This window comes from Andrena cerasifolii, chromosome 16 (assembly GCF_050908995.1).
Source record: "Andrena cerasifolii isolate SP2316 chromosome 16, iyAndCera1_principal, whole genome shotgun sequence".
In the NCBI taxonomy this organism is placed as follows: domain Eukaryota; kingdom Metazoa; phylum Arthropoda; class Insecta; order Hymenoptera; family Andrenidae; genus Andrena; species Andrena cerasifolii.
The window spans coordinates 1851310-1873080 of NC_135133.1; the positions used below are offsets into that span (position 1 = coordinate 1851310).

Consider the following 21771-nt stretch of genomic DNA (forward strand, 5'->3'; position numbering starts at 1 on the left):
TGTAATATTATTGAAATAGTCGACGTTTAATTCTGGTCAAATTTTTTATAATTAATCACAGCCTGGCACAACGAGAAGTAGGGTAGATGTACCGTTTGTGGCCACTGCACTGTTTTTGGCCACGTGCATAATTATCTTATTTTTAAATTGCTCGCAGATCATTATTATGTGGAGAATTTCACATCATAAATATTTTGTTCAGTACACCGCCAGAAATATAAGGTTACACTTATTGCTTACGCGGGAAAATATTATATTTTTTAACAAGTGGCCAAAACTGGTGCAATATCTTAAAGTGGCCACAAATGGTGCATCCACCCTAGTAATGGAAAAAACGGAAGTCAAGAAACTGAATACGTATACCCTTAAATATAATTTCATATTCGACAATTCAACTCGCACTTGAAAATCAGACACCAGTAGAAATTACCAACAACTAGCGCGTAAAAACGGATTCATTCTTATTTAATCACAATTGTGCACACAAACTGGACAATTCAATAAGTAATATTCGTAACGAAAATATGATCTGCATTACGTAATACACTCTTTTAACACTCAATCAATGTTTAACTCTTAAGGCCCAACTTCTCCACCGTGAGTCCGTAAAAATAACGTGTATCTTACCACGTAAAGTAAACACATTCACCCACCTGTTCCCACACATTTGCAGGCAATGAGTTATAAAAGAAATACAAACGTAGAAAAACACGAGAGATTACAGTTGTTGCGCAAAGAACGTTTGCGACAGTTGAACGTTGTTTCTGTACACTTGACCACAAAGAAGAAGCGGAGATGATATCAAGCTTTTAGGGTAAAAATCCAATTCAATTCCAACCTCTGCGTATCATCAGATTACTTAACAATTTATCTTCAGATTATTTATTGTATATCCTCCTCAAATCAACTTCTCAATCTGCCCATTCAGAATAAATTTCCTCTCGGACTTTTCCCTTTCTTGTCCGAAAATAAATTCTCTCGACACTCAAACATTGAGGCACAAGGCAACGTCGAGCTTATCAATGTGCAGCCGCCAAAAATTTCGCAACCACGCGTTGTCAGACATGTCAGAACTCATTCAGAATCACGCTGTCCCTCAAACACTAGTAGCTGATCTAACGCTGTGATTCCGTCTTATCAACGTTGTAGTGCTCAAGTGGTAGACCATTGTTTCCATTGAAACTATAAAAGAAAGGACACTGAAAGCACAGAAGCCAAGTAGTCCGTTTATTCTGTGCGGTGTGGTGGTTCGCATCAACCGGATTAAAAATGGTTGCCCCAACAGCTTTGGCTATGCGTTAGTACACAGAAAATATATCAATATATCGACACACAGGGACGTGGGGGGATGTTTTAACAGGGTGGAATTTATTTTCAGTCTATCCAGCTCTGCTCACAACGTTGATGCAGGCCAATTACACGATCTTCCCTGATGGAGATGGCGTGCCGCATCTTGTTCAGCTCAACTATGAGCCACTGAGTTTGGAGGAAATTAGTACGTTGTCCGCCAACGTAAATTCCATCGTTTTCACACTTTACACACGGTTAGAATTATTCTGTTTAATTCTCTTTCCACGAAAATTACTCTGATCTTTACTACCTTAAAATTTTAGAACGTAACAGAGTTTATGGGACTTTTGTAACATAACTGTTTGGGGAACTGCGAAAGACAAGTGAAAGTCGACTTTTATTATAATGGAAGAAGGAAATGTTTGGGAGGTATATGTTCATATAAGTACATATAAATTACTAGTAGTCATATTGTGACGGAATCGAAATCTATTAATGATTGTAGAAGTAATGAGGACTTAATTTTTTTTTTAAATCAAACAAATGGTTTTCAAAAGTCGAGAAGTAAAATTATTAATTTTAGTACATGAGTGACATCAGTTGAAAGGGTCTGACAAAATTCAAACGAAGGACAGCATATTGTTCGTTAGGTATTTAGATGAAAATCTTTTATGGAAAAGCTACGAGGCACTTAGATATTTGATAATGGAATATTTGGGGCGTAGTGGGAAAATATTTCTTGCGTCATTCATTCAGTGTTTGAAGCTTCAAACGAACTGAAGTTCTTCAGTTTTTCAATATTCACTCTTGCAGAATCATCCTAGAAAGTGCAAACCATTTTCACAACCATTACATGCAATATTGAAGATTTACTTCCCACGTAATAGATACAAATTACTAGGCTATCAAGTACACAATTAAGAAGAAGTTGATAATTTTGTGGCTATACTTGAACGAAGCACGTAAGTGATAACATCATAAAACAATGATTAAATAGCAGAATTGAGCAGTAACTAAATAAAAAATTATTTAGATATACTTCCGAATGGCCCCAGTGGCCGATCGACACGAGGCTTGAGGGGATGGGTGGGGAGGGGGTGTGGACCCTAAATTTAAAATTGTAGCTTCGGGAATTTATTAGTTTCCGAAATATTAATACAAAATTGTTATTTTTTTTTACAAATTATTTTTTTGAACTGCATATACGTAGCCCTAACGGGGTTTCATCCTGCCCTCCCCCAATTTGTCCTACGGACAGCTGGACGCGTTCCCCTTACCTCGCGTGCCCCTCAGGCGCCTAAAGGGCATGCATATTTAGCTCAAATTCAAAGCCAATTTTCTCGAAAACGAAGCGCGATATTACAAAATTGTATTCTATATTTTCGTCTTATTTTGGCGAATAGAATCACCCCCCCCCCTAGAGTACTGCCTATCAATAAAGTAATAGGTATCCACCCTGTATAATAGGATGGATCGCATCTCCAAATTTCTGGTTGAAATCTCTAAACTTACATCGCTTTACGCGCCCCCCGCACTAATCTAGCCCCAACCAATACTAATATCCAGAACAAGTTGGAAAGTGGAATGCGTAATGTCGGAATAAGTCAACAGAAATACTAAAAGTTTTTTATTAATATCTCGTAAACTAATAAATTCCCGAAACAACAATTTTTTATTTAGAGTCCAAACACCCTCCCCACAAATCTCGTGTCGATCAGCCACTGGGGCCATTCGGAAGTGCAGCCAATTATTTGAATAACGGATCAAATAAAAGTTACTTTAACTTCCGATTATTCGGCGAATAAAGATAATTTTTTTATTCGTCGAGTGTTTCAACTTCAGCGTCGAATAAATACATCAACTTTAGGTTTAACATTAAGTGTAACCTTAACTTTAACTTTATTCGACGTCAAATAATTTTTTGGAGCGTTCGAGCTGCTGAGCACCGTCACGGGGCGATACTACATAGATTGTCAGGCGCGCGCCAGACCTCAATCTCCGAAAAAAATTAAAGCTGACAAATGTATTTGACGCTGAAGTTGAAACGTTCGACAAATAAAAATAATTAATTTTATTCCTTCAATAAATTTATACCGAGTCAACATTATTCGACACACGACGAATAATTATTTTAACTTTTATTAGTTATTCGAAATTTTATTTAAATTAGAATTTTGCCCATCTCTATCCAATAAGACCTATCAACACAATCTAAGGCTGGTTTTCTAAATCCCCCTGTATTCACATGAACTATAATAATATATTACATGATTCCAATCTTCCTTCCTTGATCAAGATTTGCAATATTCAAATTCAACGAATGGGTGTATGAAACTTTGGAATAATCTATGTTTTCAATTAAGTTTCATTAACTGATCTATCAACTGAGGTAAAGGACCCAATTACTGACACCTAACCAATTACTCTCACCTTAAGCTTTTTTACTTAAAATAACGAATAAATAAACTATAGTATATAATCTATAGCAGGGGTGTCGAACTTCCCACTCCGAGAGCCGCACGAGTCGGGCCCCGGGTCAGCCGGTTCCCCCACTTATTTTTCTCCAGGCGTTGCACGAGACCCGGCAGGGAGAGAGCGCGGCTCCCGGAGGAGAAATTCGTCAGAGCGAAGTAGGTGTGGAGGGGGCAGTTCTCCTACGGCTCTACGGAGCAGGCGAAGAAGAGAAGGAGCCACTGCGGCTCGGGAGCCGCTAGTTCGACACCCCTGATCTATAGTATAGATTATAGGTTGAATTACATAATTCTTTTTGTGTATGACTTTACAACGTTTATTTGTTCGTTATTTCAAGTAAAATAGCTTAAGGTGACAGTAATTGGTTAGGTGTCAGTAATTGGGTCCTTCACCCTACTAACTTCACCAATGAATATACTCTCCATTTCAGGAGAAACCCAACGGTTGGACAAGTCATAGCGACGAACGACATCAACAGCGTCACTAGGAGCGCCTGGAACGCAAACAAACCGACCATCGTGGTTGCTCACGGCTGGAAGAGCGCTGGTGATAAATCCTCCTGCACCCTGGTTCGCGATGGTAACGTAAATAAGTCCTGTCGTCAATTTTCAACAGAAATTTCCTCGACATGTAAGATGTGATCTGCCTCCAGCATACCTCAAGATTTCGGACTGCAACGTCATCGTCATCGATTGGAGTGCAATAGCCAAGAACATAATCTACTCGCAAGTTGCGAAGAGTGTACCGACAGTGGCTGAACATGTAGCCAGTTTCGTAAATTTCCTGCGATTAAAAGCGAATCTGAAGCCAACCAACATGAAAATAATCGGCCACTCTCTGGGCGCCCACGTCGCGAGCTTGGCCGCGCAAATCGTTTCGAGATCTAGTTTGGTCGCTGAAGTTATTGGTAGGTAGAAACAGGAAATATCGAGCTTGAAAAATATGAATGTAACAGTGAATTTTTCTCGCCATAAATTGCTTTGTTTGTCCGACCATTTGGCAAGATTAAATTAGAAGCAAAAAGTACCTACATCAATCTTCGGAAATTGATTGAAACGAATTCAACCAGCAAATAGAATAGTATATCATTCATCAAGAGACCCCCTAGATAGACTGTCCCTTAAAATTGAAGGTGCGATAAAATGTTGCGACCCTGCTAATTTTATTCCTTTGAGTGTGCTAAGTATGCAAAAATTTGCGCCAATCGGGTTATTCTGAACCCTGCCTCAAGAAGCTTAAAATCACGATATATTATAAACTTTCTTTCATTTTTTTTATTTTTCTTTCGTGCACCTTTAGAAAATAATCGTTCACTTGGAACAGAGGTTGCTGGAATGTATAAATATTTTACAGGCATAGTCCAAAGACTGGGCAAATGGAAAATTTGCACCACCTTTGTTCTTCCATCACTTAACGATATCTTAACGATATTATCGTTATGGATATATCGTTAACTATCAATAAGTTATCGATAAGATACCGAAAATTGATAGTCCCAACTGCTGTTCCATCACACATTTGCTTACATACAGGGTTGCATATTTATAAAAAAAACAGCTGTTTGCAAGACCGCAGTTTCGTTCGAAACTTCGAGCCCCATTAGACAGGGTTTAGAGTCGTATAATCGAGGCGAAATTTTGCACACTTATTTATCACACCAAAGGGAAATAGGGTAAATGTCCCAATTACTGCCAGCGCCCCTATTACTGCCACTTCATTTATTTTACTTAATAAACACGCAACGTATAAAGAATAGTGTAAAAAAGAATTTATCACAAAATTGGGACCGTTTTTCTTATTATTATAGTACACTCTTTATACGTCTATTCTTTATACGTTACATTTTTTTAAGTGAAATAAATAAAGTGGCAGTAATAGGGACACTGACAGTAAATGGGGCATCTACCCTAAATCAAGGTGCGTCTCGGACCGAATTCTACAATTGGTCAAAAACAAAGTCATTATAAGGGACACCCTACCCCTAGATGTCCCCAAAGTTCTATCAGTTTTTAAAAAAAAATTGAAAAAACCGACGTCCATAAAAGGGTTGCTTTAGAAGATGAAGAAGTTATTTGAGGATGTTCGTGTTCTAGGAATAGAATTTCACTTTGTGCAGTGAAACTGTTATTGCGATGCGAGAAGATTAAGCAGGTTCCTCGAAATTTTAATTACAGCTCTTGACCCAGCCAAACCAATGTTCGAAAGCAACGGCCCTGACGGAAGAGTAGATCGTTCGCACGCGAGAAACGTTCAAGTTGTTCACACATGTGCTGGTCTATTGGGGATGAATTCCGCGGTTGGCACATCCGATTTCTATGCCAACGGAGGAAATAAGCAACCAGGTTGCTCTAATGACATGCTCGGTAAGACTGAAGTTTTTTTAAACTTTTAACAACTTTGCGCCTGAATGCTGGCGAAATGTTGCAATCATCCCCCTAAAGAAAAATGACTGAATGAGACTCTATTAGTCTCAAATATGACAGATGGAAAGTGGCTTTGAAAAATTGCGGAGTAGAAGATGTGAACAGGGTTTTTAGTGCGTGTTTTATTAAACAGGTGCTTGCTCACATGGACGCAGCTACCAGTATTACAGTGAATCTGTTACCAAGCCAAGGGGATTCCCTGGTGATTCAAAGAATGGTGGATCGCGAGCATACATGGGTGGTTCTAATCTCGATTCAAAGTAAGTTTTAATTTGTATACTTTTACGTGACTTGGGGTGTATACCAGCTTTGTATACAGCCCGTAAATTTAATTTATACTTTTCCTTTTGTAGTGCAAGAGGCTCCTACGACTTCAAGACTGCTAATCAGTCACCTTACGCGCTTGCTTAATGAGGAGATTGTTTAAGTGTATCACATTCTAGATGTTTATGTTATACTAAATTGTTCTCTGTTTTCTAAAGCTTCGTTCATTTACATTTGCGTTACTGAATAAATTGTTGAATCTGTACGTACTATGTAAATCCTTGTCTATGAATCAGAGAGTGGTGGGCTGAGGCCACAGTGTTTTGACGCTTTAATTGTTGGAAAGCTTGTATGATATTTTCTTTTAGCTGCAGAAGATGTACACTATTTTCTGCGTACACTATTTCTTTAACGCGACCCCACAAATAAAAGTGTCGGCGGAAGTAACAGTTTGAAAAGAAATCTATTGAGTAGAGATCGACAAATCTTTATATTCAATTTTTTTGAAAACTACTTGAAAGCTTCTTATGTATTTTTATAGGTAAAATCACCCCCTATCCCGGTATACCAGCCGTCCCACCCTGTACTTATCACTTTTCAGTATTGAAATGATTTTGTGAAGCTGCTAAAGGATGCTGAATTTTAATTTATGCACAGAATGTACAGTGACTCGTATTTATCTAAATTACAAATAATAACAGCCAACATCTCTCGTATTACTCTTTCAATTTTTATATCTAATTTTAATCAAATTGCTCCAATTTGCTATATAGTAATCAGTGAATATGTTGATCTTTCGTAAATAAAAGAGTCAATACATTAGTATGTAATCATTCGTTTACACAGTCGCAATAAATAATTTGACAGTAAATTAAGTAATTAGGTACGGGACAATGTATTTTAGTAAATATAAAATCGTGGTTCCAAACTTTTAGTCCTCACGAAACCGATCTAATAAGTAACTGAATTACTCTCAATAAACATACGGCCTAAAACTAATTCTTATTGATAAATAAAAATTCTACATAATTTTTTCCTACTTCAAAGATATCAACTCTCAAAAATTCCCATTATACCCACATCTTATACAGATAAACCGTACGCATCCTTAATTTTTGCAACCCTCGTCTTGGAACACCCCATTCATGACTCAACAACATTACTCATCAAACGCAGACTATTTTTGTCATATCCCTGTAGCGTCTTATCCTCTTCAACAGCCATTCCATAATAATTGCATTACGATAGCATCTTTACCCGACAGAAATCTACAAAACTATTTACGTGTTTCGATGTGCTCTATTATTATCATTACCTCAGCCTATCACCCTATTATAATTTTATCAATGTACACCTATCTACTTTTTTAAAACACCCAGCTCAATCCCAGATTAACAGTTTAAGTGGCGTCGACGTGTTTGCACGCCGAGGATTTTGAATCCTCTGCATGATGTTAGCGTGTTTTTAAATTAAAAGACCATCCATTGCGAATCGAACGGGCGTCCTGTATTTCAACAACAACGCGAGATCACACGTGGCGATAGCAACGGGAAAATATATCGAAACTGCAATGCGAAGATAATCCTCATGCACCATATTCCCCGGATCTGGCACCTTTTCCGATCACTACAAAACGGTTTATACGGGGAAAACTTCAATAATTTCGAGGCCACAAAAAGTGCAATAGGTTCATTTTTTAATGAGAATTCCAAGATTTTTGTGAAAGGGGCGTAACGCAACTTCAACATTGATGGGGAAATCATAAATAATGATGGAAAATACATTATCTTAAATAAGGGGCCACCCTCAAATTGCGCAAGGGTAATTTGGCGATTTCTTACCCCCTCCCTTCCTTTCGTAATATTTTTTGCATTGTTTTTTTTTCGTTATTAAAATTGCTTTAAAGGTTTATATAATCCCTATAAAAAACTTAAAAAAAGTAAAAAAATTACGCCAAGTACATGAAAAAGTCGAGGACGGAAAAGAGTATTATCAAATAAATCACAAAAAAATAAGAAATTATAATAATTACAATATAGAAAAAAATGTGAAATCAAAATAAGCTGCAAGTACATAAAGGTGCTTTCCAGCAGCGTGCAAAGGCGACACTGTGTAACACAATCTAAGATTCGGTCAAATACTTGGCGTGACCAGGCAAACTTTTACACAGTGTAAATCTGGCGCCGACTTAAAAAAAAATGACAGTCGTACATTAAATAAGGGAAGTGTATTTTAATTTTTTTACATTTTTTAATTTTTACTTTTTAGTTATTTAAATTTCATAACTACATTTATTTAAAAAAAAAATATGAGTAGACCTACAAAAAGAGGTGCTCATAAAAAAAGAAGCGTTTGCTAGAAATGGAAGATTAAACAAAATAAGCGGCTTGAAAAAGTGAGAATAAGGATGTCTCAAATTCGTTATATGGGGTCTGCAACTCAAAGCGGGGAAATACTCTAAAATGTGCGAATACATGAAATATAAATTATGTAACGAGGCGAAGTTTGAATTAACCAGTACCGGCAAAGTATTGAGCCAATATTGATGCAGTGTAAAATGGGACCACCGGGGTCTTTTGAATAAAAAAACAAACATCAAAATCGGCCCATACTGAGGAGTTATGCGGGAACAAACATAAAAAAAAAAGATACTACATACGAGTTGAATCTATAACCTCCTCATTTTTGAAGTTGGTTAAAAACCAGAAATAACCACAGACACGTCAGAAGTACATAGTTGAAACATTCCTCTAGTCCTCGATCACCTGACCAGCTATTACTCAATACTGCATTCAAGCGTTACATCACAATCTGCTCAAAAGATAACATGGTGTATCATGCGTTCAGAATTTTGGCACCCAGCAGCTCGCTCGCGGTGAAACGAAACTTCATGCGGTCGAAACAACCCTGACAAAGCGCAGGCAGTTTGCAAAAGTATTCTAAAAGTAATTAAGTACAATCAAAAGAGTACACCACTAACAAGGGAACACCGCGAACCCGGACTCACCGATTGGAACGCAACTTTGTGGGTTTTTAGAGTGACTCAAAACAAGAACAATGGTGTGTTTCATTTGTGCCCTATCGCCCTTTAAGGGGGTGAAAACCAACCTCAAAGTCAAATTGCCACTTCCACTTTTTCACGTATAACTTTCAAAGTACAACAGACAGAAAAAAATGTTTCCAACAAAAGTTTAATGGCGCAATAAGCGCTACAAAATAACGGTAACAAAATTTTTGAAAAAAATGTTTTTCTTAAAAAAAAAATTTTACCTCGCGTTATTTTAAACAATTCTTCCGTTTATATAATAACTAAAAATATAGGGTGTTTTTTTGTGAATTCAATCGTGTATATGAATTGTATAATGCACTATCGGCTTATGGAGTTACGCGATGGCAAGTACACGGTTCGCACAGTTGCGCGCTCACAACACATAGTAAGTTGCATAATAAGACTCGTTCTATTTGCTGCAGGCCTTAATACATGGTGGTGACAAATGTGATAATATTCAAAGATGCTAAAGTGTATTATGTATAATTTATTCAGAGTTGGGCAAAATGTAATCTAATTACATCTTACAAATTACGATTAAACTGTAATTGTGTAGTTGATTACACATTATTTTTTGTAATCCTTCATTTAGGTAGTTGACGAAACCAAATGGTGTACTACCTAAATTAACGATTACAGAAAATAATGTTTAATCAACCACACAATTACAGTTTAATCGTAATTGACGAAACCAAATGGTGAACTACCTAAATTAACGATTACAGACACATATAAAAACACGGGAGATTACAGTTGTTACGCAAAGAGCGTTTGTGGCGGTTGAACGATGTTTGTGTACACTTGACCAGAAATAAGAAGCAGAGATGATATCAAGGTTTTAGGGTAAAAATACAATTTAATTCCAACCTCTGCGTATCATCAGATTACTTAACAATTTATCTTCAGATTATTTATTTTATATCCTACTCAAATCAACTTCTCAATCTAAAAATAAATTCTCTCGGCACTCAAACATTGAGGCGGGGATCCGAACCGCCGCGTAACCATAACCCAAACCCGGTTAACCAAGGAAGGTTACTGTAACCCATAGTAACCACAAGGGAACGGTTCTTAAATTCTAGAAAAGCGAGTTACTAGTAAAATAAGACAGTCTAGTCTAGACAGTCACTTAACCTTCTGTTGTCACACTGGGTCAAATTGACCCTGCAATTTTTTAAGCAAAAAACTTTTTGTCGGAACCCTTATTGCTTCAAATTTTTTTTAAGCATGATGACACTTTAAATGTCAACTTTCAACGATGGGCATATATTCTACAACGGTCAAACTTTATCTCAGAATTTTTTAGACTTAATTTAACAAATAGTTTTTAAATAACAACTGATTGAAAATTGGCAGGGTCAAATTGACCCAGTGTGGCAACGACGTTCGAAAAAGTAGGTGTGACAACCGAGGGTTAAGGCTTGTGATATGTGCATCTACAGGCAATATTCAGATCAAATGAAAACACAATGTTTAAAATATACGAGTACCTACATAATGCATGCAAGATTGATTAATTTTAGACGCTTGTTAGAAACGGAATTTATACTTTATTTCCTAAACTTCAAGACTTAGCACTTCATTTAGCACCTATCCCGAGTATCCTTGACAGTAGTCCTACCTTGCTATTGGTCTAGCAACAATGTCATAAAAATGTTATGCAAAGTAAGCGCAATAAATATGCAATGAGCAAACATAAGCTACGGAAGGAATAAGTGTGGTTCTTTAAAATTTTCTAGCATTCGAATATTTTCGACACCTTAGACTTAGACAATAAGCAAAGGTCCAGCCATCTGGTCGACAGTTGATCTCGTCCGCGCGGTACTAGGTATCGAATCATCGAACAACAGGGTTGTAAACCCGCACCGTCGACAGACGCCCGCAAATTCGACCCGGCCACCTTAATCCTTAACCCCGCATATTGATTACAACCAGTGAATTATATGATCTCCATTACGTAATATCCTCTTTTCACACTCAATCAATGTACTATTGATGCACAGACATTAGGAGTGTCTGATATTGAAATAAAATTGATTACTGTTTGGAAACATGCTTACAATTATAATTGTTTTCATCGTATTACTGTAACCCACATTAACCGGCTTATTCGAGTTATAGATGTCTTCTCTGGCCCGGTTAGGCGGGTTACTCTGCGATACTGAGGACCGAACCGGGTACGGGTTAGAGTTCGAATTCCTGCATTGAGGCACAAGCTGCGTCAAGTTTATCACAGTGGAGATTTCAAAGATTTCACAACCACGCGTTGATAGACATATCAGAACTGATCAAAATCACACTGTCCCTCAAACACTCCTAACTGATCCAACGGTGTGACTCCGTCTTATCAAAGTTCAAATGCTCAAGTGGTAGACCATTGTTTCCATTGAAACTATAAAAGAAGGGACACTGAAAGCACAGAAGCCAAGTAGTCCGTTTATTCTGTGCGGTGTGGTGGTTCGTATCAACCGGATGAAAAATGGTTGCCCCAACAGCTTTGGCTATGCGTTAGTACACAGATAATATATCAATATATCGACACACAGGGAAGTGGGGGGACGTTTTAACAGGGTGGAATTTATTTTCAGTCTACCCAGCCCTGCTCACAACGTTGATGCAGGCCAATTACACGATCTTCCCTGATGGAGATGGCGTGCCGCATCTAGTTCAGCTCAACTATGAGCCACTGAGTTTGGAGGAAATTAGTACCTTGGCCGCCAACGTAAATTCCGTCGTTTTCACACTTTACACACGGTTAGAATTATTCTGTTTAATTCTCTCTCAGAGAAAATTATTCTGATCTTTACTACCTTAACATTTTAGAACGTAACAGAGTTTATGGGACTTTTGTAACATAACTGTTTGGGGAACTGCGAGAGACAAGTGAAAATCGACTTTTATTATAATGGAAGAAGGATATGCTTGGGAGATATATGTTGATATAAGTACATATAAATTACTAGTAGTCATATTGTGACAGAATCGAAATCTACTAATGATTGTAGAAGTAATGAGGACTTAGTTTTTTTTTTTAAATTAAACAACTGGTTTTCAAAAGTCGAGAAGTAAGATTATTAATTTTAGTACATGAGTGACATCAGTTGAAAGGGTCTGACAAAATTCAAACGAAGGACAGCATATTGTTCGTTAGGTATTTAGATGAAAATCTTTTATGGAAAAGCTACGGGGCACTTAGATATTCGATAATGGAATATTTGGGGCGTAGTGGGAAAATATTTCTTGCGTCATTCATTCAGAGTGTTTGAAGCTTCAAACGAACTGAAGTTCTTCAGATTTTCAATATTCACTCTTGCAGAATCATCCTAGAAAGTGCAAACCATTTTCACAACCATTATATGCAATATTGAAGATTTACTTCCCACGTAATAGATACAAATTACTAGGCTATCAAGTACGCAATTAAGAACAAGTTGATAATTTTGTGGCTATACTTGAACGAAACATGTAAGTGACAACATCATAAAACAATGATTAAATAGCAGAATTGATCTACTAATGATTGTAGAAGTAATGGGACTTAATTTTTTTTTAAATCAAACAAATGGTTTTCAAAAGTCGAGAAGTAAGAAAGGGTCTGATGAAATTGCAACGAAAAACAGCATATTGTGTGTCAGATATTTAGACTCGATTGAAATCTTTTATAGACAAGCTACAAGGTACTTTGAAATTCGATAAAGGATTATTTGAAGCGTAGTGAGAAAATATTTCTTGCATTTTTCCTTAAAATGTTTGAAACTACAACACGAAATGAACCCTGGTTCCTTCAGTATACACTCTTATCAGGAATCATGCAGAAACATCCTAGAAAGTGCAAACCATTATTTGTAATATTGAAGATTTATTCCCCACGTTGTAGAAACAATTCACTAGGCTATCAAGAACACAATTAAGAACAAGTTGATAATTTTGTAGCTATACTCCAACAAAACATGTAAATGACAGCATCATGAAACAATGATCAAATGGGAACTTTCAATGGACTCTAAGGCTGATTTCTTAAATCCCTATATATTCATCATAAACAATAATAATATATCAACTGATTTCAATCTTCCTTCTTTGACCAAGATTTGCAATATTCAAATTCAACGAATGGGTGTATCAAACGTTGGAATGATCTACGCTTTCAATTAAGTTTCATTAACTGATCTCATTAACTATTAACTTCACCAATGAATATACTCTCCATTTCAGGAGAAACCCAACGGTTGGACAAGTCATAGCGACGAACGACATCAACAGCGTCACAAGGAGCGCCTGGAACGCAAACAAACCGACCATCGTGGTTACTCACGGCTGGAAGAGCGCTGGTGATAAATCCTCCTGCACCCTTGTTCGCAATGGTAACGTAAATGAATCCTATCGTGAATTTTCAGCAGAAATTTCCTTGATAAGTAAGATGTGATCTGGTTCCAGCATACCTCAAGCATTTGGACTGCAACGTCATCGTCATCGACTGGAGTGCAATATCCAATAACTCATATTACCCGACACCTGCAAAGAGTGTACCGACAGTGGCTGAACATGTAGCCAGTTTCGTAAATTTCCTGCGATTAAAAGCGAATCTGAAGCCAACCAACATGAAAATAATCGGCCACTCTCTGGGCGCCCACGTCGCGAGCTTGGCAGCGCGAATCGTTTCGAGATCTAGTTTGGTCGCTGAAGTTATTGGTAGGTAGAAACAGGAAATATCGAGCTTCAAAAATATGAATATAACTGTGAATTTTACTTATCATAAATTCTTTGCTTGTCCGGCCATTTGGCAAGATGAAAATGAAAGCAAAAAGTACCTACGTCAATCTTCGAGAGTTGATCTCACCCCTTTAAAATGAATTCAACCAGTAAATGGAACAGTATACTATTTATCAAGACACCCCCTAGATGTTTCTAAAGTTCTATCAGTTTTAAAAAACAAATTGAAATCGACGTTTGTAAAAGGGTTGCTTTATAAGATGAAGTTTTTTGTGAGGATATTTGTGTTATAAGAATAGAATATTCCGTTTAACGATAGAATATTACTTTGTGCAGTAAATGTTATTGTTTTGTGAGTGGAAATTTTAATTGCAGCTCGAAATTTTAATTACAGCTCTTGACCCAGCCAAACCAATGTTCGAAAGTAACGGCCCTGAGGGAAGAGTAGATCGTTCGCACGCGAAAAACGTTCAAGTTATTCACACTAGTGCTGGTCTTTTGGGGATAAATACCGCGGTTGGCACATCCGATTTCTACGCCAACGGAGGAAGTAAGCAACCAGGTTGCTCTAATGACATGTTCGGTAAGACTGAAGTTTTTCGATACTTTTAACAGCCTTACGCTTGAATGCTGATGAAATGTTGTAACCACCCCCCTAAAGAAAAATGACTCTATGAGTCATTTAGTTTATTAGTTTCAAATATGACAGATGGAAAGTTGCTTTGACAAATAGCGGAGGACAAAATGTGAACAGGGTTTTAGTGCATGTGATGATGAAGGCACGTTTTATTAAACAGGTGCTTGCTCACATGGACGCAGCTACCAGTATTACAGTGAATCTGTTACCAAGCCAAAGGGATTCCCTGGTAATCCAAAGAATGGTGGACCGCGAGCATACATGGGTGGTTCTAATCTCGATCCAAAGTAAGTTTTAGTTTGTATACTTTTACGTGACTTTGAGTGTATACCAGCTTTGTACACAGCCGTTAAATTTAATTTATACTTTTCCTTTTGTAGTGCAAGAGGCTCGTACGACTTCAAGACTGCTAATCAGCCACCTTTCGCGCTTGGTTAATGAGGAAATTGTTTAAGTGTATCACATTGTAGATGTTTATGTTATAATAAATTGTTCTCTGTTTTCTAAAGCTTGATATTACAGTTTATGGTCTTACTAGCGATCGCAATCCCTTTATTACATAGTTTCCTCGATTGTTCTGTTAAATATTAATAAACCTATGGAGCAAAACAGTGGAAGATTGAAGTTCAGACGAGTCTGTTTATTAAATGATTCTTGATCTAGGGTGCTATCGAAATTACTTAATAAATGTAAGGTCTTGCAGTTGCTTAATGTCAGTACAATTCAATTTTAATACAGTGTAGATGCACAGGCTGTCCCATTTTAATCTTTACCCACGATTACCCACGATTAAATAGAACTTATTCTGTTTCGAGGAGGACATCTTATAACATGATGGCCACAAAACTTCTTTAAATGGAGATGCCTCCAAGATTTCACGGTGCCCTTTGCTTTTTTAATCTACATATTTTTCGTCACCCCAAAGTTACTACTTTCTTTTCTTATAAACAAAATCATTTAACTGAAACACTGGCAAGTAGCAGAAAATGAATAAAATTATTGGAAAAAAATTAAAAAGCCCAATACTTACCCACATACATATAGTTAATAATAAGTCATAATCAACAACCCTTTCCAGTCATCAAAATATTATTACCTAATAAATACTATTCCTTCTATTTTAAATTGATATTATCTCTATCTTTCCAGACTGGTGCATAAATAAAATTAGTGTATTAAAAAAACCTGCATCTTTTGACTCACCGCAACCATGTCTTCTATCGCCTGGGTCGATTTGGACCCCAGCATGACCATACCCATGGCAATACCCGCTGCCTCTCCAGTAACAGCATCGTCTTGATAAAGATTGAACTTCAACTGCTCGTATACGTCCTGCCTGTGCGATCCCATCGCAGCCAGCCCCAAACCCAAGCATCCACCGTGGCGTACCATCTGCCAACAAATTAAACGTTACACAGCGTATTGTCGATAGAATATTTACACGTTGAGGTAAGCAAATTATCATGTACGAACCTCGTTCTGTGCGTCCTTCAGCTGACCAAGCAAGTAATCCGTGATCGCCGCGCCATGATTCGCGTGAATGAGTCCCAACGCGTACAAACCGCCTCCCTCGGAGTAGCCAGCACCCGCGCCTGTATCCCGCGGGAGGTAAGACTGCATTAACGCTAAAGCTTCCTGTTCGTGACCTCTATGGATCACGCCCAGAGACGCTGTTGCCGTTAGCTTGGCCCAATTCGTAGCGCGGGCCAGCCATTCTAAGTTGTCCCTGAGACACGGCATTTCCGAAGGATATTATACTGAATAATGAACGATTAACTGAATAAAAGGGTGTAGATAGTTACCTTAAAAATTGATCGCTAGTTGTTCCAGAATGCATATACGCATTCGCGATTACGGTGGCAGTATGACAAATAGACACGCGTATAGCGTCTTTGGTATTTTTTAATATCAGCATATCGGTATGATTACTACGAATTAAAAATTGCAGATGCAAGTCGATCGAAATTTCCCCGCCCAAAATGCTCGACAAAGCGTCCACTCGTTCTTGCTGTTCACGTTCTTCGGCATTCTGCGTGGATGAATGAAATTGATTAGCTGTACTTTTAAGTTATATTTCCTGAATACTGGGACTTACCAAGCTCTCAACGCTACGTTGAGATTTATCCTCTGGAGCAGGTGTACTGCTTTCAGTCTCCATGCTTGTAGAATCGGAATTGGTATCGGTGGAAGCCTTCGCGGCTGGTTTAACAATTGGTTTAACTATGAGAGCTCCTGGGATGGGAGCTGTTGCTCTAAGAGCTTGCAAAACCCGACCGAGGAACTGCTGAGTCGCTGATTCGTACAGGTCGAACGCAATCTGATAGGCCATTAGAACACAATCTTGCGAGCCTTTACTCAGTTTGTCTAGGAGCTCGGCAACGGCTAATGGATCGTCGAGAAATATCAAGCACTGACACATGTTGACGTAGTCCGGAGTTCCCAAATTACGGTAGAGGTTTACTAGGCAGCGAAGCACAGTGTTGCGGAACCCTCGATTCTGAATAAGACTCATCACGACTTGGAAAGCATAGGATAACATGCCGCTCACGTCGTCCTAACATAAAAACAGTTCGAAACCTGAACAAGAAACCTGGACACCACACATGCTTCGCGAACTAGCCAAAATTTATCTTACCGATTGCATAATTGCGGCTTCGAAGATATCCATTCTTCTTGTTTCGAGAGCAAGACCTAAGGCTTGCCTATATTGATTATCTTCCAAGCAGCGCTGGAACATTCTGTTCACAATTCCCTCTAATCTCTGATCGATGCCTTTGCTACCTGGCGGTAGCTTCCCTTCCGCTTCCAAGACACGTTGTTGAGTATAATAGTCGATACATTTAGCTACAACAAAATTTGGATATGTACAGTCGTTTGCAGAAAAGAAGGCGCCTGGACGCTGAACAGGGCAAGGGGGCTACTTTGCTCGCATTGGCTCCCACCGCTTGCGTCCCGCTCGCTTACATTGTATCGGTCGACGTTGTCGCATCGGCCAATGCGAGCAAAGTAGCCCCCTTGCCCCGTTTAACGTCCGAGAGCCTTCTTTTCAGCAAACGACAATACATATAATCGAACGAAATCAACCATTATTAATAAGAGAAATCTAACATTAGTACCTATAATAGTGTCAACGTATTCATTACGAGCATTAACGTCAAAGAGCTCCCCAGCTCCGAGAGCATAAGTAAGAGAATCTTCGAAACTTCCTAAATGGTAATACACTTTGCTAGCAACTAATGCAGCTAGGTCATGTTGAGAGAATGCTTTATCCTCGTGAAGAATCTCGCTGAAACGGAATGACTCATAAATAAATAACTGCCGAAAATAATTTGTAACACCATATAGCATAATACTTAAGTAACATACATTTTCTCTATGGCCTCAGAAATTTCAGGCCAAAATTCGTCCACTATCATATCCAACTTCTTTAGAGCAAACACCTTTAACTCCGGCATCGGCTCCTCCAGGAGGGAGATGATACCAGCTGAAGAAAATAACGTTTATTCATTAAACTGAATTGCCCGAGACAGTTAAAAGCTGCGTTAAAACACTAGGAACGATTTAAAACTAAATAAACCGCTGCGTCTAATACTTCGAACACAAATTTAGAGGTTATGGTCCACGAGACTTGCAAATCATTGCACGAACAATGTCCAAGTCTTGTGTGAAAATTTACTGGTAAACACCGATGTAATGCAATTTAAAGATGTACTAAGCAGAGAAACTTGAAATAAGTAATTTACCTGCAGATGTAATATTCATGTTGTTTCTCATGTGGTATAAATTCCTTCGGTAAAAACTCCAAAAGACAGTTTGACGGCAAGCCACGAACTCGCTAGGCAAATTCGACTGAAGTATACTCCAGCAGTGTTGCCAACTCAGATTTTTGAAAGTCCGTAGAGAAAAGTTCAACTGTTACTGTTGCGAGTTGCGATTTTCGCTCTAGCGGCGTTTAGCGCAAGCTCTTGCAGCGTGAAGTTCGAACTTTAAAGAGTTGAGGATGAAGTTTATTACATTTGAAATTTGTCTTCGCCTCCTTCCTTATCGGTCGAAAACAATGCTTTAAAACAAAAGAGGAACGAACGTACGAAGAAGCCTGTTTCTTCGCCTCTCAATTCATCACCGACGTTGTAAAAGCACGGACGTGTTATAATAAAGCCCAACCTTTGATCAATCTTTAAATATCTTTGTTCGTTTCTTAATAGTTCTGGTTAATATTCAATAATTAAATTTTCAGTTCAATAATCTTTATTTCGTTCAAAGTTATTCGTTACAAATTGTCTTGTTCAATCAACTTCGCACGATTCGCGAGCAGAACCCTTTTGGGTTTCACGGACACCGGACCACATCGGGATTCCCATAAATAGTCAGAATTCCCAACCGGCCCCGCAATACAACATTCCGTAGAATTCCGTAGATCCCCCTTTGAAAAATCCGTTGATCTACGGATTTTCTTCATATGTGTTAATTATTACATGTATGCAAGAAGCTAATTCCCTTGCTCATGGGAACCGCCCTTTCCCAAATCCTTTCTAGAAACCTAGTATGTAGCTAGTAAAGGATGCCGAATGCTTAAGCATTTGCTTAAGAATAAGTAGCGACTGAGAATACCGCCCTATGGTTTGATTTTCTGTAGTTGCTGCACGCATCATGCGCTAGAAGTTGGAGGATTCTAGGGAATTCCACGAATTAGGTTATGCAGTCTACACACTCACGGCATGAACCACCAATCACCATTGCCTGCAGTCTATGCACTCAATGCGCGAAACGGAACACACCCATTAATAGTATTAAATAATTTAAGGTAAAAAATCCGTAGATTTCAGTTTACAATCCGTAGATCCGTAGATTAAAGCGAATTCGGAATCTCGCACTGACTCGGAGCTGGTGCCAGAAAATGACTTGAATTGGTTGATTCTTATAGAGCTATCTTCGTCTCTATCAGAAACAACCAATCCAACTCATTTTCTGGCACCTTCACAGAGTCAGTGCGAGATACCGAATTCGCTAACAGTAAAAATTCCGTAGATCTACGGAAAAATCCGTAGGTTTGCTGACACTGTACCCCAGTCTCATGTATCCATTGCCATTAATGACAACGCAGAAAATATACACGTAGTTGTACAAAGTTTATAATTATTCGTTAAATTTATAAACCCGATTCTCTTATCAAGCAAAGAAACAGCAATTATTTATCGATTACATTGTCATTTTTTATGCAATTTATAAATTAAAATATTTTTAATTCTACAAATTTGGTTCTCTACGTGTGGTAGTACTGCAACGCCCACTTCACGATTCTCGTCTAATTATGCCTCGCAACGCTAACCTAAAATCCGCGGAACTGTGATATCCAGTTGTTGCGCGTAGTGCAACAATAACAATAACAGTAACGTGTTTTACACAATGACAGAAAAATCAAAGACAATGAGTCACGTGAAACATATTCCAAAAGACGCCCAAGTTATAATGTCAATTATGAAAGATATGGGAATAACAGACTATGAACCGAAGGTTATAAATCAGCTACTTGAATTCACGTATCGTAAGTATTTTACGAACAGGGTTTATTAGAAGTTGTCGAAGTTTCGTGGGGGATGTAAAAGAACTTATACAGAACTTATACATTTGTTATTTTATAAAAATTATGCGAGGTATATAACGTGATGGATTTATCTTTTATAGGTTATGTCACCTGTATATTGGACGACAGTAGAATTTATGCAAATCATGGGAAGAAGAAGTTCATTGATTTGGATGATGTCAGATTGGCTGTCAAAATGCAGCTAGAACGTACTTTCACGAATCCACCGCCAAGAGATGTACTGTTAGACGTGGCTAGAGCGAAGAATAATATACCGCTTCCATTCGTTAAACCGAGCAATGGCTTGAGGTTACCGCCCGATCGATATTGTTTGAATGCGACGAACTATAAACTAAAGAACGCAACGAAGAAAGTACTAGGGAAACCATTGCACTCTATAATCGGAAATAATATCCAAGGCGGCCAGTCTAAGATCAAAATGGAAGGGAACAAGACCGGGCTTTCTATCGTTAAAAGACCAGGAACGCTCGCTACGGTTGCCAGGACTCAGACTATTTCGATACCGAAGCCAGTTCTAAAATTCTCATCGGGTCAGTTACATGCAAAAATATGTTTAAATTTGGTTGGAATAATAAATTTGACGCTGTACATTAATCCCCAGATCCCTTTCGAGTCGTGTATTCCCAACCTCCCGTTCCCTCGATCCATATTACAATGAAAAGCCAAATACGTAAGACAAGTTACTTAAGGTGCAATAATGAGCTTTAACATTCGTTGTCGGTTTATATAAGTTTTTAAATTTTTAGCTAATACAGGATCGGGTACAGTGAAGGCACAAGTAACGAAACCAAAAATACAAATCTCGTCAGGGCAAACCGGACCACCTATCAAGCTAGAAATGGATGATTCTATGAAGAGGAAACGAGAAGACGATGATTACGACGTTCCTTAATAATAAACAAATGTCCAGTCAGCTATTTTCCTTTTTTTTTATCATATGATATACACATAGGAACACTGACTCCGATTTATTTCTTCTAAAAATGTTAAAGCGTTTTAAATTGATCTTTCCAGTCAATACTAAACTTTATTTTTAATTAAAAAAGGTACACAGAAATCATAAACAATGACCTAAAGAACTATATACATCTTGTTTATTCTCTACGCTGTGTATATAATGAACTTCTAAAGAAATAAGAATTTATATGCTTCGCGTGAATGAATTTTACAATGGATTTCTAGTAGTTATCAAGATGTTTCTTTTCCAGTTTTCCATCTTTAATTTTTAATGTAAAACAACTCGAGTATAGTAGGGAATCTTTTAAATTGTTCAGGCCACGTAAAAATAAATATTATTTATTAATCAATATTTACACTA

At 37.9% G+C, this 21771-nt stretch overlaps 3 protein-coding genes across 6 annotated transcripts in view; 2 read left to right on the forward strand and 1 right to left on the reverse strand.

Annotated features, from left to right (window-relative positions):
• Rpn2 (Regulatory particle non-ATPase 2) overlaps positions 1–18707 on the reverse strand; it is a 225064-nt gene extending 206357 nt beyond the window's left edge. The window contains exons 1-8 of the mRNA XM_076829651.1: positions 18592–18707; positions 18215–18332; positions 17965–18134; positions 17484–17692; positions 16944–17402; positions 16651–16877; positions 16322–16574; positions 16052–16240 (exon numbers count right to left, since the gene is read on the reverse strand). Coding sequence (XP_076685766.1) covers positions 16052–16240; positions 16322–16574; positions 16651–16877; positions 16944–17402; positions 17484–17692; positions 17965–18134; positions 18215–18332; positions 18592–18622 — 1656 coding nt within the window. The 5' untranslated portion in view covers positions 18623–18707. The remainder of the gene's footprint in view (positions 1–16051; positions 16241–16321; positions 16575–16650; positions 16878–16943; positions 17403–17483; positions 17693–17964; positions 18135–18214; positions 18333–18591) is intronic.
• On the forward strand, positions 1093–15382 carry LOC143377885 (pancreatic lipase-related protein 2-like). Of its 3 annotated transcripts, none has more exons than XM_076829689.1 (7): positions 1093–1297; positions 12087–12252; positions 13714–13862; positions 13936–14190; positions 14606–14794; positions 15009–15135; positions 15229–15382. In XM_076829689.1, the coding sequence occupies exons 1-7, from the start codon at positions 1270–1272 to the stop codon at positions 15284–15286; spliced, it is 972 nt and encodes a 323-aa protein (XP_076685804.1). In that variant the 5' UTR covers positions 1093–1269; the 3' UTR covers positions 15287–15382. The 3 variants fall into 3 exon arrangements, with proteins under 3 accessions (XP_076685804.1, XP_076685802.1, XP_076685803.1); XM_076829687.1 differs by lacking the exons at positions 12087–12252; positions 13714–13862; positions 13936–14190; ... (1 more) ...; positions 15009–15135; positions 15229–15382 and adding exons at positions 1379–1544; positions 4193–4341; positions 4415–4669; ... (1 more) ...; positions 6319–6445; positions 6539–6666 and having other exon boundaries at positions 1136–1297; XM_076829688.1 differs by lacking the exon at positions 1093–1297 and adding an exon at positions 11844–12005.
• A 1423-nt stretch (positions 18708–20130) lies between the features above and the next one.
• Positions 20131–21762, forward strand: Taf9 (TBP-associated factor 9). 2 transcript variants are annotated; one of them, XM_076829695.1, is made up of 3 exons: positions 20131–20393; positions 20534–20983; positions 21209–21762. In XM_076829695.1, the coding sequence occupies exons 1-3, from the start codon at positions 20255–20257 to the stop codon at positions 21343–21345; spliced, it is 726 nt and encodes a 241-aa protein (XP_076685810.1). In that variant the 5' UTR covers positions 20131–20254; the 3' UTR covers positions 21346–21762. The 2 variants fall into 2 exon arrangements, with proteins under 2 accessions (XP_076685810.1, XP_076685809.1); XM_076829694.1 differs by having other exon boundaries at positions 20133–20393; positions 21200–21762.
• The last annotated feature ends 9 nt before the right edge of the window (positions 21763–21771 follow it).